The sequence below is a fragment of the Microtus pennsylvanicus genome, chromosome 13, assembly GCF_037038515.1.
Source record: "Microtus pennsylvanicus isolate mMicPen1 chromosome 13, mMicPen1.hap1, whole genome shotgun sequence".
Lineage (NCBI taxonomy): Eukaryota > Metazoa > Chordata > Mammalia > Rodentia > Cricetidae > Microtus > Microtus pennsylvanicus.
This window is the reverse complement of record NC_134591.1, coordinates 32,210,850-32,234,185: the sequence shown is the minus strand read 5'-3', so window position 1 is coordinate 32,234,185 and position 23,336 is coordinate 32,210,850. Positions and strand designations below refer to the sequence as shown.

The 23,336-nt window shown below is 41.5% G+C and overlaps 1 protein-coding gene across 3 annotated transcripts in view; it reads right to left on the bottom strand.

Annotated features, from left to right (window-relative positions):
- Fggy (FGGY carbohydrate kinase domain containing) overlaps positions 1–23,336 on the bottom strand; it is a 364,222-nt gene that overhangs the window by 317,833 nt on the left and 23,053 nt on the right. For all 3 annotated transcript variants that reach the window (XM_075945971.1, XM_075945973.1, XM_075945972.1), the window contains exons 3-4: positions 11,615–11,726; positions 10,604–10,755 (exon numbers count right to left, since the gene is read on the bottom strand). In XM_075945971.1, coding sequence (XP_075802086.1) covers positions 10,604–10,755; positions 11,615–11,726 — 264 coding nt within the window. The remainder of the gene's footprint in view (positions 1–10,603; positions 10,756–11,614; positions 11,727–23,336) is intronic.

The window sequence follows — 23,336 nt, the reverse complement described above, 5'->3', positions numbered from 1 at the left end:
CCAAGAGACATGGATTCCTTCAATAAACATTTACTGTGTTTCCAATGCCAAGCACCAGGCTCAGCTCTGGACACTCAATAGTAAGAAGAGATCTGAGCCCTTCTCCTAGGGACATAAGAATCCAACAAACCAAATGAGGAAGAAATACTGTCACAGAAAAGCAAAACAGAGTCCAAAAGAACTTCACTGAGACCCTATCCTCAAACCTGATGGGAGAAGATGCAGAGACCCACAGCCAAACATTAGATAGAGAACCCAAATTAGAGATCTTCATCAGGTCCCTACCCTTGGAGCTCAGGGAACCCCATGGAAGAGGGGGAGCAAGAAATGTGGGAGCCAAAAGGGCCCAGGCTACCGGCAGAGCATGGCTCACAGATTTCAATTGGGAAGTGGCAATCATGGAGCCTGCATGGGTCTGTGTCAGGTCCTCTGTGTATATGATATGGCTACCAGTTTGGTGTTTTGGTGGGACCCCTGATAGTGGAAGTGGGGCTATCTCTGGCCTTTTTGTCTGCTCTTGGTACCTTTTATTCCTGCTGGGTTGCCTCGCCCAGCCTTGATGAAAGGACTTGTACTTAGTCTTGTTGTATCTTGCTATGTCATGTTCAGTGAATGTCCTAGGAGGCCTGCTCTTTTCTGTGGGGGATGGATCTGGAGGAGAGAAGAGGTGGAAGGATAATGGGAAGGACAGGGGGAGGGGAAACCAGTTGAGATATATTAAAAACAAAAAAGATAAAAGATTTTGAAAGGCAAATAAAGTTCAAAAGGGATTAAATTTGAACCCTGACTGAAAAGAAAAAAGAAATGAATATAGCCATAAAGCAAAATACACAAAGAATACTATTGCAGTAATAGCTGGCATTTTTTAATATGGCTAGGTAACCTGATGAGCAACTTTTCTTTTCCTAGTGTACATTTTCCATCATCCTGTTCTACTATAAAACTAAGACAGAACTTATATAGCATAAGTCAAATATGTAAATTGGAGTAGGAGCTCAGAGTACAGGGTTCTGGCCTCCTTGTTCTGTATGTATTTGAAGACAGCTTACAACAGAAAACCCTGGAGAAAACCCATCACGCACCCCAGGACAATGGATATTACCAGATTCAAGGTTCAGTTGCTGGGGTATCTGATCCTGACGCACAATGCTGTGGTACAAGCATTCTAGAGAAAGACTTTTTGATTAGCAGAAAAGTTTTAGCTTCTCCTGTAGGAGGTGTACTCATTGCCAGAGTGCAAGGGCATAGAGAGGACCCTCATCTACTTCCTAGAGCCTGTATTCACAACACTTGGGAGATAAGTCCCAGACTTGGGTAACAGATCTGAAGCCAACGAATAGGCCCTGGTAGAAAGGATAAATAATCCTCTAATCCTCGTTTTCCATGATGGGAAAGAGAAAATAAACTCAGATTGAGCATACAGGAGATCTTTACTTTGGAAGGATATGCTCAGCAATCAAACATGGTAATAATTCAAAATTGAACGCACACATCCATACTCCCATGTATATAAGTGTTTACTGTGTTATTACTTTGAGCTACTCAGTGGAGCTCTAGATGCTAGGCAGCACATGGATCAATCAGGTACAATGCAGTGTAATAGTTCCCAAGGTAGGGATAACACAACGTTACACAGGACACAGAGGAGGGCCCTAGTCAACACTAGATGGCCAAGGTCAAGAATGGCTTCTAGAAGAAGGGGAATCTGAGTCTTAACCAATTAGTATGCATTTAAGGAAAGGGAAAAATTATTATAGGTTTGCCAGGAGGAAGGAAAAACAAAAAACTAAGCAAAGACCCAGAGGTGTAAAGAATCTGGCATGGAATCACAGCCAAGGACCAAGGAATTCACCATCTGGAGAGTCTTTCCATTGCGCTCAGCATTTGTTATAGGAAAAGTAATGATGGATTCCTTGAACGAGTTCCCACAACCTGGATCTCAAATGCAAACGCCTGGAAGGGAGGGCTGGAAAGGGAAATGATTAACAGTCTGGGTGGGACCACTGTGACAGGAGGGATGCCAGCCCCTCCAGCAGGGCAGGCCTTCTCACACCAGCCACCCTCATGCACAGCTATGTGATCCTGGAACTGTCAGCTTCTTTCTTTTTCCAGATACGCAGAAAATCTAGACTTTTATGAGAAATCGCTTAGTCTTTAAGTATTGAAAGTATTCAAAATTGCTTTTTTCCATATACGGTGGATCGAACAAAACTTGTCTAGGGGCCTGACTGGGTCTGTGAGCTACCATCCTATGACAAGCAGGGGGGAATAAATGAACGACTTTTATGAGTAAGAAGTAAGGGGTGATGGTTAGAGCCTAGGCACTCTGGCAGGTTGAGCCGAGTAAGATTCTGAAAGTAGTTCATGCCCTTCAGAGATGCTGTGGAGGCCTTCGGAGCCTTGGTTTCCTTAGCTGTACAATGATATGAAAATAATGGAGTTTACATGAAATTCCTCAGTGATATTTAGGGAAATAGGTCCAAGAAGAAAGTAATTCTCCTGTAGGATAACCAAGTGCTATCAACCAAAAAATCTGGCTGTGGTTACAAGGCTATTTTTTCATGGGGAATTATCAAGAAGCAAAGAATGAAATTGCTATTCCCACAGCCAAGGATCCAATCAAGGACAGAGCCCCACTTGTGATGCTTTCTTTCTCTGCAACTCATCTGTTTTCTGTATGAATAATTCCTCTGAAGACATATATTTAGGAGTCTGTGCATTCAATATTTTAATGTTTTTCTCTATAACAATCCAGTATAAGCTTTATTGTCACACAAATACTTACTATCTGCCTAGCATAGCATCACACCAGAATGGTTTTTGTTTTTTTAAGTCATAAAACAGATTGTGTCACACCCATATTTAAAACCAACCAGCCATATCCTACTGCTCCTAGAATAAAGTTCAAACTTCAGCCCTGGGCTCCAAGGCTGTGCAAGCTCTGGTCTGTCCCCTTCTGAGCACACCACAGCCTGCTCCCCACCTAGCTCAGAAGGCCCAGCCCTGCTAACCTCCTCAGCTGATTTCATGAGGTGAATTCCTTCCTACAGGGAATCCAATGCCTCTTCCTAAAAATCTCATCATTCTGGTCCAATTAAACCACCAAAATGAATCCTAAGTTGTCTACCCCAAATCCTTCACAGCATTTTCCAGAAAACAAAATCACTGTATATACATACATACACACACACACACACACACACACACACACACACACACACACACACACACACACATATATATATATATATATATATATATATATATATATATATCTGCCTTCGTGTCTATTTTCTACCTCTGTAAACTATATCTCCAGAAGCTATCCAGGTCCTTCACCTCTTTTATTTACCTGGAGATCCCTAAATCTTAGCACAGTTCCTATCACCCAGGGACCCTTGCTAAAGGAAAAACAAAAATACAAGCCCACCACCAAGTGCTCACGACTTCGGAGCCTCTGAATTCTGCCAGCTACAGTGTTTTCCTGAAATAGTTCATGGAGAGCATGGCAGAAACAGTGGGGTAAAATGGTGATGAGCCCATATTCTGAATGGAAAATGTTAAAGCTCAAGCCTCAGCCTGGACACTTACTAGCTGAGTGACTCTGGGAAATCTCCATGTCTCTGTACCTATTGCCTGATACATAAAAGATGATATTTACTTCATAAATGGTTGTAAGGATTAGATGGATTAATGGGAATAAAAATGCTTGCAAGTACTAGATATGCAGTGTCGCAGTAACGTTGTATATTCACTAACCACTGTTGGCAACTACTTCCTGCCTCTGTTCACTCAGCGTGGCTGGCCTATTTCTCTTCCGATCAGACTAATTTCCCAGCAGCAGAGCCTCCTTCTGGATGTCCATATAGACTGATGCAGGTGCCTACAGAATATGGTGGAGAACAGAACCCTAACAGAGCTATTGGTTTCTTTCCAGGCCAGAAAACATAAATCATTTAACTCTTTTGAGCTTCACCTTCTTTATCTGAAAAACAAGAAAAATAAAACATACTCCACAAGAGGGGAGTCATAATAAAATGATCTTTGCAAAATAAAATGTTGGTACCATGGGGGCTGGAGTTCCTGGTCAAGTTTAGGGAGAGAGGGGAAAAGATTCTCACTGATTGCCTGGTCTGGGCCGGGCCCGGCTGTCTTTGTGCAGGTATCACACAATGACTGGGCCAGTCTGCTCCGTTCCTGCTTCCTGCTTCCTGCTTGTCACTGACAGCCTCACATGTTCGCTTAATCCCTAAGCAAGAAGCATGATCCTCACAAAGCATTGGCCATGCATAAAGGCCAGCTCCATGAAGGAAGACATTCTAGTGTTTGGAATTCTCTCAGTCACAAATAGCGTGTGGCTGCAATGCCCATCCCAAGAGAAAAAAATATATTTATAAATAGAATGGCAGAAAAGTGAAGCGACTTTGTAAACATCTACCGCACAAACCACGTTCCAAGAATCCCGCCAAATTAAAATAATTCTCCAAGGCCAGTATTATCACAGTCCAGCGCTCTGAGGCTTCAAGATGATTGTTTAGCTTTTCTAGGGCCCTACAGTTGGTAAGTGGTAGCAAAGAGATTAATACACGACACGTCTGCCTTCAAATCCTCGACAGTTTTTGCTGTCAATGTTGGAGAACCGTGCTGTGTCTTTCAAAGTCCCCCAACCTCTGTATTAGCTCCAGCACCCGAGCAGGAGTGAGAAGAATTAGGACTGCATATGAAATGTGAAGCTACCCTAAGAAAGACAGCAGTTTCTAAGACTGTGACTCCAGAGACAAAAAAAAATGGTACATATAAAAATATGAACATATTTTTATCTTTCAAAAAGTTCCATGATTAGAATAAACCTTAACATAAAGGGTTTGTGACATCGTCAAGAAAAATGGAATAATCAAGCCAGGAAAAGTGCCAACAAGAAGTGGCAGACCTCTTATTTGACAGAAAGAACCAGATCAGTGGTTCTCAATCTGTGGGTCGCAACCCATTTAGAAGTCAGAAAATCCTTTCACAGGGGTCACCTAAGACCTTCAGAAAACACAGATATTTACATTATGATTCATAACAGTGGCAAAATTCCAGTTATGAAATAGCAACGAAAATAAGGCTATAGTTGAGGGGGGTCACCACAACATGAGGAACTGCATTAAAGGGTGGTGGCATTAGGAAGGTTGAGAACCAATGGACTAGAATTTGGAAGTAAGATCTTTCTGATGCGCAGTAGAGTTTCTTCTCAACAGTTTCTACTGCAACGCACTCAACTGTTACTTCCCTCAGACGGAAGGAGCCTACCACATCCCAACACCCAGGACCCGTTCCAGACTCTACAGGGGCCAGGAAAGGCATGTGACAACCAACTAGGTCTATTTAGGTTCCGAGTAGGAAGGGGAACTCATGTTTCAGTGCACTCTGGAGCAAACAGAAGTATAAGGAATGGATGGACGTGGAGGGCTGGATGATTTGTTTCATTCTCTGGGGACAATGGCAGGATAGGGAACTGACTGAAAAGCCAGACTGCAGTCTCTCCAGGCGTCCTAGAAAGGCCAGCTACTCATGTCGCATTAACACAGAGTTGTCAGAATTCACATCAGCCTCAGCTGTAAACTCTCCTGACCTCCTGGAGCCTACATCTTGTTATGCTACAGTATTTCATGTTAATAAACACAGGCAACTCTAGCTGCTCCAGGATGGCAGAACTTAATTTACACTTGGCCTTCATTAAGATGAGAGTCAGAATCACTAAGGTCAAATGAAAATCTCAGCTGCTGGGCTTATGAAACATTCAACTGGCACTTTTTCTTGTATTTGACAATTCATATGAAGGAGATGCATTTCAACCTAAATCAAGCAAACCTTAAAAGTAAAGGACATGTTTAAAATTCCATATTATAAGACTAGATCCCAGTCTTTTTTGCCCAAGAGCTACATCTGTCCCGGTACATCCTTTCTGACTTGAAAGATATCTAAACTCCAAACTCAGCCTGCCTTCCTGGGACATGGTATCCCAAACTAAGGAAAAGGAACCCAGAAATGGCCTCATTATGAAAGAGTGGTCAGCCCAATCAGTCTCACTGTCCTGTGTATTCCTAAAACTAAGTCTGTTCTCATTGGTTCTCCTTATCAGGCCACTGAAATTATTCAAAACGTTTGTGTTTCACCCTCTAGGCAAGGGTTAGGGACACAGCAGTGAACAAATGGATTGGAACTCATTTCTATCCACCCGCGGATTACAATGGCGAGAGGAAGCGAACACAACAGAAACCTTCATGGAAACTGATATAACATCATGTCTACAATGTAGATCTATACTGGTAAGGGTGTAAATGGAAGCCTTCTGATTGGAGCGAAAGGCTTTTGAAGGAAGCACATGGACAGCCAAGACCTGATGTGGCAGTCCCCTTTGTGTGCTGTGATTACCATTCATGAACAAAGAAACTGCTTTGAACCTATAGTAAGGCTAAACTTAGCTAGGCAGGGAAAACTAAACTGAAAGCCACAGCCATGTGGCGATACACAGATTACTAGAAATGGGATAAATTAAGATATAAGTGTTAGCCAATAAAAAGCTAGAGTTAATGGGCCAAGCAGTGTTTTAAATAATATAGTTTCTGTGTGACTATTTCAGGTCTGAGCTGCCCCAGGGGGGGGGGGCGGGGGAGGGCAGGAAACAAACAAGTGGCCCTCTTACAACCAAGACCTATTGCCAAGGAAGAGTCAGCTGTACAGAAAGCACCCATCTTGGCAGAGGAAGATCACCTTCAAGACCAATGGGGTCAGCAAATATTTTCTTTCCAGGCCCAGACCAAATATATTTTTGTTTTTGTAGGCCACATAGTTTCTGTCTCGTCTGTTCATGTGTAACAAAACAGTTGCCACAGACACTACAGCGATGATTGGATGTGGCTGTGCGCCAGTAAAGCTTTGGCCCCACCCACTAAGCTTCACTTAATTATCACGTGTCACAAAATAGACTTTCGAATATTCTTCAACATTTGAAGGTGTGAAACAATTTCCTAGCTCCCAAGCCCCCTGTTAACAAGTCCGACAGGCAAACACAGGAAAGGAGAGTAGAATCTGCCATTCCCCAGCCAAGACTGAGGTGCGAAGAACCGCCTATGTTTGGAGGAGTCTAACTGGGTTCCCATGTATGAATTAAAATGAGCAAGGACATAAATGGCCTCACATACCATCCACTGGACCAGGGTGCATGTGGCTTTATTTATCCCGAAACAGAGTCACTAGAGGCTTCCATGGTAGGTGAGAAAGTTCCAGCTCTTATGTATACATTTCTTTGCTCTACGCAGTCTTCACATCCCTGGCGAAGTTATCTAAGACATTCTCTCTCCAACTTCATAACCATCAACCAAACTGCACACCAACTTAAGCCCTTAAAACGCTACTTACCTAACCTCTTCTCCAATTACACTCACTAAAGTCCCATCTTTCCCTTGAGACTTATATGCCATACCCAAACTACATCATAGGATATGTCAAGAAAATCCTTCCTGCTTTAACTACTAGACAAAGCCTCCATGTGGACCCCGGGGCTCATGCCAAATTATCTTTCTCCAGAAATCATTTTTTTTTCTCCCAGAACATTTTGCATGTCCCTCTATCACCGTGCTTGGAATGTCTTCATCCAATGGCTCTGTTTCCATCCATCCGACTCCCCCAAACTTTATTTACTATATCCCATGGACTCTCTTCTTGTTTAGGTTAAGGCTTAGTTCCTATTGTCCTTTTTTCCTGGTGTCTTTCCAGCACTTGCTGGTTTGTAACAGGAACTCAGTCAGGACTTATAAATGCAGTAATAAAAAAATATATAGAAATGATGTAGCAAGATGGTCACTGGGTAAAGGTGTTTGCTGCCAAGCCTAACAATATGAGCTCAATGCCTGGGACCCACGTGGCAGAAGGAAAGAACTAACTTGTAAAAGTTGTCTTCTGACCTCCATATACCACATGTCTGTGGATAGTGTACCCATACACAAATACACAAATAAAATAATAGTAATAAGTAATTTAATGAGTAGACAAATGGCAGCTTAATAAGCTGAAGAGCACAGAATCTCACATTCTTATATGAATATGTATTTAACAGCTCTACTGAAGCTGTCTAACATTCCTGTATCTCTCACTAATGAATGAAGAGCAATGGTCCTTTCCTTATTCCGCATACATGCATGCTTTTCTTCATAGTACAAGAGTCAAGCATAAAATTGACAGAGGCTTTTAAACCCTCAGGCCAGCAGCATCCACATCACCCAACAACCTTCTAGGAATGAAACTCTTCCATTCTTAGTCCCTGCCCCAGGGCTGCTGGCACAGAATGTACGGCTTAACAAGACCTCCAGTGATTCAGCTACACATTAAAGTTTCAGAAGTGCTGTAAGAAGACCTTTGAGGAGACGCGGTCATGTTAACGCCAAAAGGATGTTCAGCAGGAATTCTTATGCATGCTAACAAGACAAAGAGAAAGTAAAACACCACGCCAATCTTAAGTTCACTTTTTGAAACATGAATAAGCAGAAAAGACATGTTTTGACCTTTCCTCAAAATATTTTAAAAGGAAATTGCATTTCTGAAAATAATACCTAGAGAGTCGTGGCAGGGCAAGCCTGTAGTTACAGCTTCCTAGGAAATTTTAGGCAGAAGGATTGCTTGAGTCTAAAAGTTCTCAGCTGTAGTGTTTCATGCCTGGTGTCCACACTGGGTTTGGTATCAACATTGTGACCCCCAATCCTAGGGATCACCAGTTTTCCTGAGGAAGTATCAACTGGTAAAATGACGCATGCCAAAAATCAACACATAGACGTTCTTAGGAAGTTACAGACACTGTGGTCTCACCTAGAAATTACATTTTGACTTTATGTATTGAAGATTAATCTCAAGTACAGTACAAGACAATATAGGTCCCGAGGTCCACACATGCAGTCTCATGTAAACAAAGGATCATCGTCCCTGGGCTCTGAGCCGAACTCAATACCACTTTCCTTCTATTTCCCACAAAGGGAGATGCACTCAACCATGTCCTTGTCTTGACGTTAAGGTTGGGTGATCTTAAAGAACACCACCACCCTCGTTCCCTGTCCCAGTCCAAGCGGTCTACTTCATGGAGCACTTTCAGTACCTGATGCAAGGGGCTGGAATTCGGAGCAAGGTAACAGGCTTTAAATTCTGGTTGTATCATGGGTTTGGTAAAATCATATGTCCTCTCTGTCTCTGTGTCCCATGCTGATGACAGGCAGGACTTACGAGAACTGAGCTAATTGGTGTCTGAGACACCCACAGCCAGTGGCAGCGCACAGCAGTTCTGCATTCTGTTGTGTATTTCAGCACATCTGGGTTAAGTCTTACAACTGAACTGACCCTATTCTCCCACTAAATAGAAAGAAAAGAGAGGTCCCTGGGATAAGAACGACTTTGCCCAAAGCATACAATTGCTAAGGGCAGAGGCGCAATCAGATTCTCAAAAACCCTTGACTCCTGAGAAAGACCATTTTCAAATTCAGCAACCACGGGCGGCTTTCTGCAGATTTAAATTGAGGAGACAGGCAGCTAGCCAGACCTGCTCTGATAAACTCTGCCTCCTCCGTGTTCACAGATTCCCTTTCTCTACCCACCTCAATCGACAACCCAAATAAACGATGCCCCATACCACCTGACACTCCGGGGCCAGTAATGAATCACACACACCCTGGCTCAGGTGATGGATTCTCTATGCAGCAGACCACCGAGGGGTTTTAAGTCCGAGGTTCCCAGAGGAGGTGAACTTTCTCACCCATTCATCTCTGAGGGGAGCCATTAAGCTGACATCACCATTTTCCACACTTCATAAAGGAGCGCTAACATCTGGAAATGGAAACCACCTGCCAGAGCTTTGACCACGATCACCGTATCACTCAATGGCAGGGAAACTCAAGGGCAGGTAAAATGAGAAAGAGACATCGTGAATGTCAACAAGGTCAAAGATGAATAATTTGGAACTACGAGTGTGTAGATAGAGAAGGCTCTCGTCAGAGGGACTGGACTTGAACCCTAGCCCTGCCACTTTCTAATTGGAATGGCAATTAACCTCTCTGAACTTTGGCAGAACACAGTATATTAAGAGAATTGGTTTGGAGTCAAGCGATCTCAAGTTCAAATTCTGACTCTCCTGCATACTTATTGTGTCACTTCTGGTGATGTGGTTCCTCCTAATGATCTTAAGTCTCCTAATCTACAAAACAGAGGCATGGCACTATAAGAAAAGAAAAAAAAACACTTGAGCTTAATAATGCATACCTATAATCCTAGCACCCAGGAAGTAGAGGCAAGATCTTGACCTTGAGGTGAAACAGGGCTATAAAGGAAAGCTCTGTCTCAAGACAAGGAAAACAGCCTACTGCACAGAGAGATAGGGTTCAGGAAGATGGTACGTAAAGTACCATAGTGCCTGACACCTGTGTATGAGAAAGATTAACTGCAACCCAAACAAGAAGATGGGCCCCTCCAGACTGTCTGGGGAAAACCAAACACTGCAGAGCTAACAAGGCATTCTTAGTCCATGGAGAAGAAACCCCTCGATAACTGTTAGTACCATTCCCTCACCCCACACACTCACCTCCTTCAGCCAGAGGAGCTTTGGGGCCTGCATCTCCACAGACATCACGCCACCCACGTACCGAAGGACACCATGCTTGGTCTTATTGATCCTGTGAACCTGGCTGACTGCTCGATGGTCCAGCCACATAATAACGTTTCGCTTGGAATCCCCTAGAAGACATGAGAGAAAGATGCATACACGTGTCTTATTTTCTTTGTACTTCAAAGGAACACTGATGGGTTCCCAGGCAAAGCACTACCCCACTTCAACAGTGATTCATGTGTCAAGAATGAGCAAAGTGTGAGTGGGGGGACATGACTCAGTGGGTAAAGTCACTTGCCACCAAGCCTGACGACCTGCATTTGATCCCCCGAGCCCGCACAGTAGAAGGAGCAAGTCAACTCTTGTAAGTTGTCTTCTGCCCTCCACACCTGTCAGATATGCCCCCCCACATGTACATATACACTAAATAAGTAAACGTAAAATGAACTAATGAATTTAATTTTCTCAATTGGGTTAATTAACACCCAATTATGATCTACTCTGAATGTGGGCAGGACCATCTCAAGGGGTGGGCCCTGCAGTGAAGGCGAGGGGCCGAGGGGATGAAGCATCTTGTACGCACACTTCTTGTTCTTGTCTTCTGACTGCAGATATAAAGTAATCAAATGTTTCAAACTCTGGAGGTCATGACTTCCCTGCTTCCAAGTAACACATAACCATAAGCTAAAGTAAACCTTCCACTTAGATGACTTCTGCTGAAATATTTCCTTGTCGCAACAAAGCAAATATAAAGTTCCATCTCAATCCAATCACATCCATCTGGGAAGATAAACCTCATGATACTTGTGAAAAGATGTTACAAAGGAATAATATATATATTATAATATGTTATATTATAATATATTATATTATATGCAGATCAGACAGTATGGGCTCCTAGAAATGTAGGATTCTTGAACTTTAAAGTTCTAAACATAGACTTCCTCCTGCAGCAGCCTGAAGAGGAAGGGACAAGTGCAGTCCTACCTTCGTGGTTTACTGGTAAAGGATGGAACTGTTTATCCAAGACGACCAAAGAGCACGTGGCATCAAACCCAAGTCCTCGGATTCGGTGTACATCCACCCCTTGCACAATTTTCTGTTTTAAAAGCAAGCAAACAAAACATAAATTACAATATCTGTGCTCTTAAAACCTTGAAAACAAGTTACTACTTAAAGGAAACGAAAGTAAAACTTTTAAATCAGCTAAAACATGTCATAAAAAATGTTTAGTATCACTATTTAATTTAAAATAATGATCTACCGTGTGTCCAAAGGTCAGAGCGGGGCTTCTAGCAGTAATCCTAAATGAAATATGCTGACCATGAAATGACTCCTGAAAGAAGCCCAACTTCCCAGGTTCCCATCCTGGAAAGCATCGTTGTTGGCTAGAGAAATGGCCCAAGTGTTAAGAGCACTTGCTGCTCACTGGGTTCAGTTCCCAGCACCCACATGGTGGCTCACAATCATCTCTAACTCCAGTCATAGGCCCCAGGGATGTATCTGGTACATTCAGGAAGAAGACCCGTACACATAGGATAACAATTCAGAACTTCATTTGTAGAAAATGTTATAGTTGGGTTCAAGATGTAGCTCGTGGCAGAGTCCCTGCACCAAATGCATAAGAGCCTGAATTCAACTCCCAATTCTAGAAAACCAAAACAGGAGTTTTATCATGAAACAAACCAAAAACCTTTGATCCATGATGTCACAAAAATGTCTGAGATTTTAAAACAATCTTTGACTTTCTAAAGAAAATTTAATATCACTAAAATACTAAAAGAACCTATAAATGAATAAGGGAAAGATAAGCAATCTGACTGAAAATAATATAAAGCAAAGGTCAAAGTATATGAAGTTTTCCAGTTGTACTACGATTAATCAATGCAAATAAAATAGCAATCTTTGTGTCTTACATTTGTGAAAATGTTAAAGGTTAGTTGCATATAGCGGTGGCTCCACCCCTCTTAAAGCAGCTATGAACAGATAATGGTTAGTTAAAATCATTTGTCAAAAAAAGAAGGAGGTGGAGGATAAAAGGGAGCAGAGGAACATAGGACAGGAGAAGGGCTAAACTGGGAAGAGGAAGGGGATCCACAAAGGTGGGATGGAGTGACATGACCATTACATACATGTACAAAAATGTCACAATAAAATCCATTATTGTCCATAATTAATATATACCAATAAAAATTGTAAAAGAAATTTCAAAGTAACCCTTCTTTGTTATTACTATAACAAAGAAATTACTGGGTACAAATCTGTAAATTAATTTGACAGTACCTATTAAAATATACTTATAACTAATGGCCCAGCAATATCACTTTTGGAAACATATCTTAGAAAATTATTATGACCTTAAGTAAATAAAGTCATATATAATATGGCTACTTGCTAACAATATATTTAAAAGCCCATTATATTTTGTCAAGTAAATTATGCTGCATTTATACAATAGAATACAGAAATAAAAAAGACACAAGGAAGAAATTTCTGGGCATAGAGCTATGACAGGGTCAGCAAATCTTCCTAGGAAAATAAAATATAATTCTGGATAAAATCATCAATCACAACTATTCGAAGGCTATGGAAATTGATCAAAGTTACATAATAAATTGAGAAGCATATTTTTTGAAAAATGAAATTGATGCTTAAAAGATAAAAAAAATAAAATTTAACACCATGTCTAAGCAGCTTCTCTGGGGAAATTTATAGAACCCTCAAGGAGGAACCTTTACCAATGTCAGACATTTGGAACAAAGAGGAGAGCAGGTCCACCAAATCCTACCTGGTTAGAACTGGGTTAAAGGTCAGTTAGAAAGACATTAAGAAGGGCACTACAGAAGAGTTTTTGTCACAAACATGGTATAAAAATAGTGAGCAAAATACTAGCAAACCAAATCTTAGCATAAAACCAATGTCCATGTGCAATTATGCCAAAATTTGTAAGGGCGGTTTAATAATCATTAATTAATGTAACACATGTTGATGTGGGATTCCCCTCTGTATGCTGTGAATATGTTTTATTCCCATTTGTTACTAAAGAAGCTGGTATGGCCTATGGCAGAGCAGAATACAGCCCAGGCTGGAAGAGATATATAGAGGAAGTAGATGGAGTCAGAGAGACACCATGTAGCTGCCAAAGGAGACAGATGCTCCAAAACCTTACCAGTAAACCACAAGCCTCATGGTAAAAGATAAAATAATAGGAATGTGTTCATTTAAGATGTAAGAGTTAGTTAATAAGAAGCCTAAGCTATCGGCCAAACAGTATTGTAATTAATATAGTTCCTGTGTTATTATTTCGGGTCTGGGTGTCTGGAAAATGTACAAACAGCCTCAGCCTACAACATGTGTTAAAAAGAATACAGCAAAAATATAAAATTATTCGCCATGGCGAACAATGAGGGCTGATGAGACGCCAAGGACAATGGCACGGGGTTTTGATCCTACGTAATGTGCTGGCTTTGTGGGAGCCTAGCCAGTTTGGATGTTCACCTTCCTAGATATGGACGGAGGGGGGAGGACCTAGAACTTACCACAGGGCAGGGAACCCTGACTGCTCTTTGGACTGGAGAGGGAGGGGGAAAGGAGTGGGGGGAGGGGGAGAAGGGTGGGAGGAGGGGGAGGGAAATGGGAGGCTGGGAGGAGGTGGAAACTTGTTTTTTTTTCTCCTTTTCTCAATTAAAAAAAAAAAGGAAAAAAAATATAAAATTATAACCTTAAAATACTCCAAAACCATCCTTCAAAACAAACAAAAAAACCCAATAAACTAATGAAAAACTAAAAGCAGAATGGAATCAATATAAACAAGAACAAAGCATCAAAAAAGCTCAAAACTAACTTCATAACTAATAGTAAAATTCATTATTGCCCCCAATAGACGCAAAGTAAGGACATTTCCATTAGGATTTCTACCAACCTGTGCGGGCAATCAAGGCCAGGGAACTAAGGGAAGAAAAATTAACAGAATGAAAATTGTAGAAAAAAGAAATCTAAAAGTATTTATTTCTTTGCCAATGATACTTCACATGTTGAAAATGCTAAAAAAGAAATTAAGAAAAATTACTGCTGGGGCACAGTTTCTGCTCTTGTAGTGGACGTGAGTTTAGTTCTGAACATCAGAATTGGTGTGACTCACAAGTGCTTGTAACTCTAGTTTCTGGGAGATTTGATGCTTCTGGCTTCTAACAGCATATGCACTCATGCAAATAACACACACACACATACACACACAAACACACAAACACACACAGCGCTTAAAAATAAAAACTTTAAAAAGCTACTAGAACTAATGAGTAAATCTAATAAGACCACAAGATTAAAGGTTATCAAATTAAAACCAATAGTATTTCTATACAGTAGCAACTAACATATCAAAAATAAAATTAAGAAAATAATCCAATTAATAGTCAAGATCAAGATTGAAGGTCTGATTTATTTCAAATTCCCACAAGACTCAAAACATCTCAGAAGAAGGAACAGAAAGAATGTAAGACGAGGATGGGTGCTGTGGGCTGAAGTCCTTGGATATGACATGCTATTATGCTAATGAAGTCATAGCAGTGGTGGTTCCTGTACGCGTTAGAGCCCATCAATATGCTCATGAGACCCCACCCATCTTTGAGGCACTGATAATTGGTTTCTGCTAGAAGAGGAGGAGTCACTTTTCAGGAGGTAGATGCTGGTAGGTTGCTCATTCTCAGATCTGGGAAGTGGTTCCACACCCATTTGCATGTGTACAGTACTAACTGGACTCAGTTTATTACAACAAAGTGGAAGAGGAGAAAGGAAGGAATAATAAAGATGGAAAGAGGAAATATTTGGTGGTTTAGATGGAGTGGAACGGGCTATTTGGGTTGAATATGATCAAGACACAGTGTGTGGTTGTTTAAAAGAAAATGGCCCCCAAACGGAGTGGCAATATCAGGAGGTGTTTCCTTGGAGGGAGTGGGTCACTGCTGGTGCAGGCTTTGAGGTTACTTTTGCTCAAGCTTCTCTCAGTGTGGCAGTCAGTTGACTTCCTGTTGCCTGCAAGATGGAGCACTCTCAGCTCCAGTACCACAACTGCCTGCACGATGCCATGCTCCCCATCATGATGACAATGGACTGAACCTCTGAAACACTAAGCAAGCACCCCAATTAAATGATTTCTTTATTAGGGCTGCCATGATTATGGTGCCTCTTCACATAAATAGAAAACCCTAATTAAGAAGGAAGTTGGTACCAGAAACTGAGGGATTATTGTGATCGGCCAGACCATGTGTTGGTTTATAAAAGTAGTGGAGTGCTTTAAGCACTGCTTAATGGGCCATGCTAGTAGGAGCATGGAAGACAAGAGGTACTAAGGGTTATCTGAACTTTTGGGGGCTCACTCAGGAGGTTTCAGAGGAGAATTTTAGTATATTGCCTAGAGGACATTCTGTAATATTTTGGTGAAGAAAGTGGCTGCCTTTTGCCTTTTGCCTTTTGCCTTTGTCCAAACAGTCTGCCTGTGAAGAATTTCTGATTGATTTTGTTGGCAGAAGAAATCTCAAAACAATCCAGGATAGACTCTGTTATGTGGATATTAGTGGTAACTCTAGTTACTAGAACTAATAAGTAAATCTAAGAGACCGCAAGATTAAAGGTTAACAAATAAAAACCAATAGTATTTCTATATAGTAGCAACTAACATATCAAAAATAAAACTAAGAAAATAATTCAATGATTTATAATGAAAAGGAGCAAGCTGAGCATGGTAAGTTACAAAAAGTATACTTTGAGGAGGAAAGGAGTACCAGGAATGGGAATGGAGCTACATCCTATGTTCAAGGAGATAAAAGGATTAAGAAATAGAATAAAGGAAGTGGTAGCCTAAATAAAGGAAGTGGTAGCCTCAGGGCAAGATTCCACCCAACTAAGTCTCAAACTTGTGGGAAAAAGAAAAGTTTAGAGTGTGGTGATGCATGCTTTCAACGCCAGCACTGGGAAAGCAGAGGGTAGCAGATCTCTAAGTTTGAGGCAAGCCTGGTTTACAGAGCAAGTTTCAGGACAGCTAAGCATAGGCAGGAAAAGGCAGAAAGCTGGTGAAGATTAAATTGAATGATGGGGCCATATTCCAGCCTCACTAAGAAGCAGAACTTGGCATCTGTGACCACATGATTCTGGCTTTAGAGTTAAGGATAAAAGAAATAGTTATAGAATTTGCCTCCATACCTAAAGAAAGCTACAGAGGCCAGTCATGTGTCAGGGGCATACCTGAATGGAGACATAGTAGAAAGGTCACTGTATGAAGCTGTGAAGGTGAAGCCTGGACTACCTTGGAGAACCCAAGATGTTAGAGATGCCAGAGATGTAGGACCCCTGCCAAGGAGAACTGCTAACAGAGGGTAGAACCAGAACAAGAGATAGAAATATGTGGCAGTCAAACCTGAATGGAGCTGGATATCTGAAGAGCATTTTGACATCAGACATGGAAATGAAAAGTTTGGATATTACCCAGCTGGTTTTTGGTCTTGCTTTGGTCCAGCATTATCTCACTATGCTCCCTTCCCTAAATTTTAGAATAATAATGAATGTCCTGTGCCATGCATGATATGCTTGAAGTATGTGATCTGTTTTGCATTATAATAAGTCTATAAGTCTTTGGGGAGTAGAATATGGTGGTTGGAAAAAAATGGCTCCAAAAAGAATGGCACTATTAGAAGGTGTGGCCTTGTTGGAGGATGGGTGTCACTGTGGGGGCGGGCTTTGAGGTCTCTTTTGTTCAAGCTTCCCTCAAAGTGAATCAGTTGACTTCCTGTTGCCTGCAAGACGTAGAACTCTTATCTCCAGCACCACATCTGCCTGCATTCCACCATGTTCCCCATCATGAAGATAATTGATAAACCTCTGAAACTCTAAGCAAGCCACCCCAATTAAATGTTTTCACTATAAGAGTTGGCATGGTCAACTTCACAGCAATAGAAAACCCTAACTAAGACACATATACACATATATGTATGACAATATGGCATTGTCAAATAACATAAAATAGTCTCTGCATAAAAAGAAATTCAAGGTCTATACCCTGAGACAATAAAACACTGCTACATATATGTATATGTATATACACAAAGGGTACATATAAAGAAGGATGCCATGCTCAGAAAATTTGACATTGTTAAGATGGAAATCTCTTCAAATTAATGTACAAATCCTATATATTAAAGAAACATGGGGAAAGTAGAGCTTTTAAGAATTGCAGGCAAAAATGCAAAATATGACCACCCTGGAAGAAGCTTATTGTGATTTTCATGTGCATTCTCCCTAATGATTAATGATGTTGGCCCATCTTTATAAAAAATTGTACCTTAATTAGGGACAGAATAATGAAAAAAAACTGACATCAATGTGAGTGACCTGCTAAAGAGACTGGCAGATCGTCAACATGATTGCAGAGACCCTGAAGGAATTTCAAAACCTGAGAGCTAACAACACTCCCACAACAAACTCAAAGACACAGATTGCCAAATTGTATTTCAGGGATCGTACCCTGAGCACTCACTCTCCTTGGGCTCAGTGCTCATAGCTACCAGAGAATCCCATTCCCTCTTTTAACCAACAAAGGGCCCCATGGCAATTGCAGCCTTAGTTCAAACAGGCCCAGGTTAGTGGCCTTGTGAGTGACTATACTGTTCCAGGCTTTTACTTTTGGGCCACAGCCAGCTCCCAAATCAGCCTTAGCTTTGCTCTTATTTTTAATCTGTTTCTCTTTATCTACATTTTGCTTTGGAGCCTTTTACCTTTCTTTCCTTCTGTATTTCCTACTTTCCTGTTTCTCATGTCTCAGTAGTGGCTGCCTGGCTTCTGGCCCCAGGAATGTCCCTCTCTTTTCCCCTCCTACTTATTCTCTCTGTCCACCATTCCCATCTACCCCTCTCTGGCCTAGCTATTGGCCATTCAGCTTTTTATTAGACCAATCAGGTACCTTAGGTAGGTAAGGTACCTGAAGCAATACATCTTTACACAACTAAACAAAGGCAGCAGAAACAAATGAAACACATCTTTACATCATTCACAAAGGCAGCAGGAACAAATGTAACACACCTTTACTCAGTTAAAGTGACAGTCTTTGGCATAAACAAATGTAACACATTTTTGGCGAGTTAAAATAATACTCCATATCACTATATGGTGCTGGTTCTGCTGGCACACAAGATGCACCGATATTTCACAAACAACCTGGGAACTGGGCAGGAGTTTGCCACAGTTTCAATCTCCTCTCGAAAATGCCTAATGGAGCTGTGGCCAGAGGCTGCAGCAAGGCTAAAGGGAGGTAGACCCAATGATGGCTTATGACTTATTAAGCCATCTTATTAAGAACGAGATTTCCTGAGACTTAGGGGCCCATTCCTGAAGACATTAGGTTTGAATATCTTTCAGATTTAACATCTATACTGCTGGGCTTGGGACTTGCTTGCTTTGAGTCGGTTACTCTTCTATTTCTCCTTTTAGGAACTAGAATGCTTGCCTTGCAGCTGCCACACCATTGTATCTTAGAAATAATGGAATTTGGCTTTTGTTTTGCTTTTAGCCTGTTTCACTGATGTGCTCAACTGAGTTTTCCTTGAGCCACAGATAAGACTTTGGATTTCTAATGAATGAAATAACGTGTTTGTGGTGTATGTATGTGTGCAGATGCATCCATGAGTGCTTGAGTGTGTAAAGGATCTCCTATTACTACTATCCACCTTATCGGGTGACCGTCTCTCACTGAACCTGAGGTTTGTCATTTTGTCTGGACTGGATGGCCAGAGAGACATTGAAATACCCTGGCCCTTTCCCCAATACCCAAGGCTGAAGTTTCAGGCATATACCACCCTGCCCACCTTTTCTGTGTGTTCCTAAGAGATCTGAATTCAGATCTCCATTGTTACAATGACCACTAAGCCATCCCCTCAGCTTCCTTTGACTTGGAGTTTTAAATTCATCTTAAAATGCAGAACTTTGCCCTATTGCCACTATTAGACCTGCAATCTAGGATCCCATTTCTTAGTATTTAATATCCACCACAAAAGAGCTATACAGAATTATTACAGATTTCCAACAAAGGCAGTATTCTATCTTTAAGTAATATTAGCAACATATACCCAAATGTTTCCATATATGAAACATCTACTGTGCCGAGTGCATTATTTAGTTCCTTGGGATTTAATCCTAACAAAGTACACTAAAAGAAAAACTTAATATATTATGTATTTGTGGTTACATGGGACATCCATCAGTGACAAGCCAGTCGCTGATCCTAAAATCTCATTGTTGGGTGGCTCTGTTGGTCTCTGTCTCTGTCCCCAGAGTGCACATCAATAGGTTCACCTGTGTCCCAGAGCCTACAGTTAATCAAAGAGGAAGTTTGAGAAAATACGAGTGACCCAATGAAAGCACAGAGCAGGCAGCATGGGACATAGTATCCAAAAGCCAGCTATCTCTTGGTTTCAACTCTACCACGTTTGCACTCAGTCTTTTTGAGTCTTGGTTTTCCAGAAATAAGGGAACCATAGAGGGGAAGATTGCAGGCTTTGGGGGCTTACAGTGCTACGGAATTGGAGCCCCTCCATGTAAAGGCAGAGAACTTATCCTATATCCAATGCCACACTAATTATGTCTATTTAAGGTGTTTGATACTCAAAGTATAGCATGTTCTCTGAAACGAACACAAATACAAATGATAGGCAAAGAGGAACCAACAGCAATCTGCAGACAAATCTTTGTGAGGATTTATGAGTATAACTTTCTACTAAGACCAAAGGTAATGGTTTCTCAATTTATTATATGAATCCCCCAAGGCCTAGAGTGCTGAGTTCAAATCACAGTTCTTCAGTGGTACAATCTATGTGTCGTCACTTCTTCAAGGGGCCATTCACAGGAATTGATATAATAATGGTGTTAGACATTAAGACAGACTTAGATAGCTAACCTTTCAAGGATACGCCATACAAGCATACCTCTCCACACCCCCTTCACCACCTTCCCCTTTTAGCCAATCCCAGAGACCGGCTTTCAAAGTCACAGAACCACAAGGCCTCTGGGACTCGGCCATGAACTCTTATTTATGGTCTAGTTAGTGGGGAAAGAAAGCATAGTAAACTCACTCCAGAAATCTGGCAGAAAGAGATTTCCCTTGCGAGAGACAAATCACATCACTCCTCTAAAGAATTTCCAGGCGTGGAGTTTGCTGAAGCCTCATTTAGGAAACTGATCCATGTCTAACTACTGTCAACTTGCAGCTCTAGAACAGCAAACAAGAGCTTGTGGGAAGGGACTGAGGATCCTTTGTTCTTACTATGGGAATGGCTTCAATGCTGCATGTGGTTTAAATCAGCAAGCTCTGCCATATTGGGTGTAGCTATGGCATTCCCAAGAACCCCCATAACACACACGCTGAGAACTGAGAGTGTGCAGATCTAGCTTTATATTCAGCTCTGTTGAGAGTAAGGGCCAAAAGCCTTGGGACACCATGGACAGAATCCAGCTCATAGTGGAGGTCCAAGGGGCTGGTACTGCACTCTCTCAAACATGCATTTGAATGTGTCAGTTGCACAAGCATGCATAAAGTTATGCAATCCCAGATGCCCTGGGGTCCCATCATCCCATTACCTGCATAACCTACACACTCACTCAGTTGGTCCTTAGAAAGCACAATCAAGTCCTTCTAAGTCAGGCTGTGTATATATAGATATTTGGACAACAAAATACTTTTCCTTTAATCCTAGCTCTTTAGGAGATGACATTTTAGCAAACGTCAGTGTTTCTCAACCTTCTTAATGCTGCAACCCTTTAATACTATCCCTCAAGGTGTGGTGACTCCAATCATAAAATTATTTTCATTGCTACCTCATAACTGTAATTTCACTATTGTTATGAATCATATGTAAATATCTGTGTTTCCTGATGATCTTAGGCGACCCTTATAAAAAGGTTGTTCGACTCCCAAGGGGTTATGAACTACAGGTTCAGAACCGCAGGCATAGGTAGTCAGTGAGTCAAATAAATTATAGAGTATAGGGTATAATATACCCACTGATTAGACAAACTGATTGGTCAAAAGAATCATAAGTGCCAGGGGAAGGGATGATGGTTTTCAAAAGGGGGAGTCTTGAGAAAAGACTTTCAAGAATAAGCAACTGACCTTGCTTAAATCTTGGCAGTGTTCATAGCAGGGATGCAGCCAAAAGAGAGGCCCTGAGCCAGGAACGGCAATCAAAGAACTACAACTTATATGGGGCATGCTACATAAAAGGCCCCAAGACAGACTTCTCTAACACCTCCTGCAGTGACCAGTGGAAGGAAAACATTAAAACATCTAGTCCTAAATTTGACATAGTGTAAGAGAGTACAGTGCTATGCCTTGGTGATAAGCAATGAATGAAAGCCCGAAACTTCCACTCATCTCAGTGGTCCAAATGTTCTTCTAGCTGCCTTCTACTAGCCGAAGTTCTGAAAGCCCCTCTGTCTCCTTCATTGCCACCATGTCCCATGAGATCTTCCTTCCCCCAGCCTCTCATCTCATCTTCCTTTGTTCCTCTGAAAAACTGATCCTGCATAGTCAAAGGCAAAAAGATGCTCTAGGCAGAGTCGTTCTCTGAACACAGGACAGGGCATGGGGACCGGAACAGAGAGCCAAGAGCACATCAAGAATGACCCAGAGAGAATCATGGTGCTACTGAGTGTTGGGAACAAAAGAGTAACAATCGGTTTAAACACAGAAACCATCACTCTAGCTATAAGGGACTAGGTCAGAGTAGTATAGACGCTAAGACATGTATTTAGTTCTGAAATTTATGTGGTCAGTACATGCCAGGAGCAGAGAATACACACATTGATCCCATCTGAGCCTGGGCGATCACTACCTAGGAATCCTGGAAATGTTATTGGGCTATCTAGTCCCCAGTTGATCTTTCCCCCTATCAAATGGAAACAATAACCCTGTCCCTATTTACACTGCAAGCATAATTGAATTCCTATGGAGGCATCTTGCAAACTATAATGATTCTATGAATATAAGACATTAAAGTGACCACTCAACCCCCATATGCCCTTTCTTCACTGTCCATACAGCAAGCACCAACCTAGGAACAAAACTGTATTCCATCAGCTTCATATGTTTGTGGGCTTTTATTCCCATGCAGATAAGATATTTCACCTTTAGGGGCAGAGAACTTGTGATGTTGCTCTATATATGTTTGAGTTTTCAACAAAGAGTAGAGTATACAGTTGGTGCTCCATAAATATTTTCAGATGAAATAAAATAACAGTATCTATGACTAAGAAAATGGCTCAGTTGGTGACATACTTGCCTCTCAAGCACAAGAACCTGAGTTTCACCCCCCTGGTAGCCATGTAAAAACACTGACTTGTTGCTTTCAATCCCAGTGCTGGGAGGTTGAGACAAGAGGATCATTAGGGCTCAATGGCCAGAAAACATAGTTTACTAGGTGAGCTCAGGTCCCAGGGAGAGACTCTTGTTTCAAAAAGCAAGGTGAATGGCTCCTTATGAATGACATTTCAGACTGTCTTCCAGCTTTTACACATACCTGCACATACCCATGCATACCTGTATATACATACACACACATGCACACCTGAACACAATTGTGCACCTATATGTGCTGTGGGACAATGGTCTTGTACCCTGTAAAGATTTGTCACTTGTATTGGTTTAATAAATTGGCCAGTAGCCAGGCAG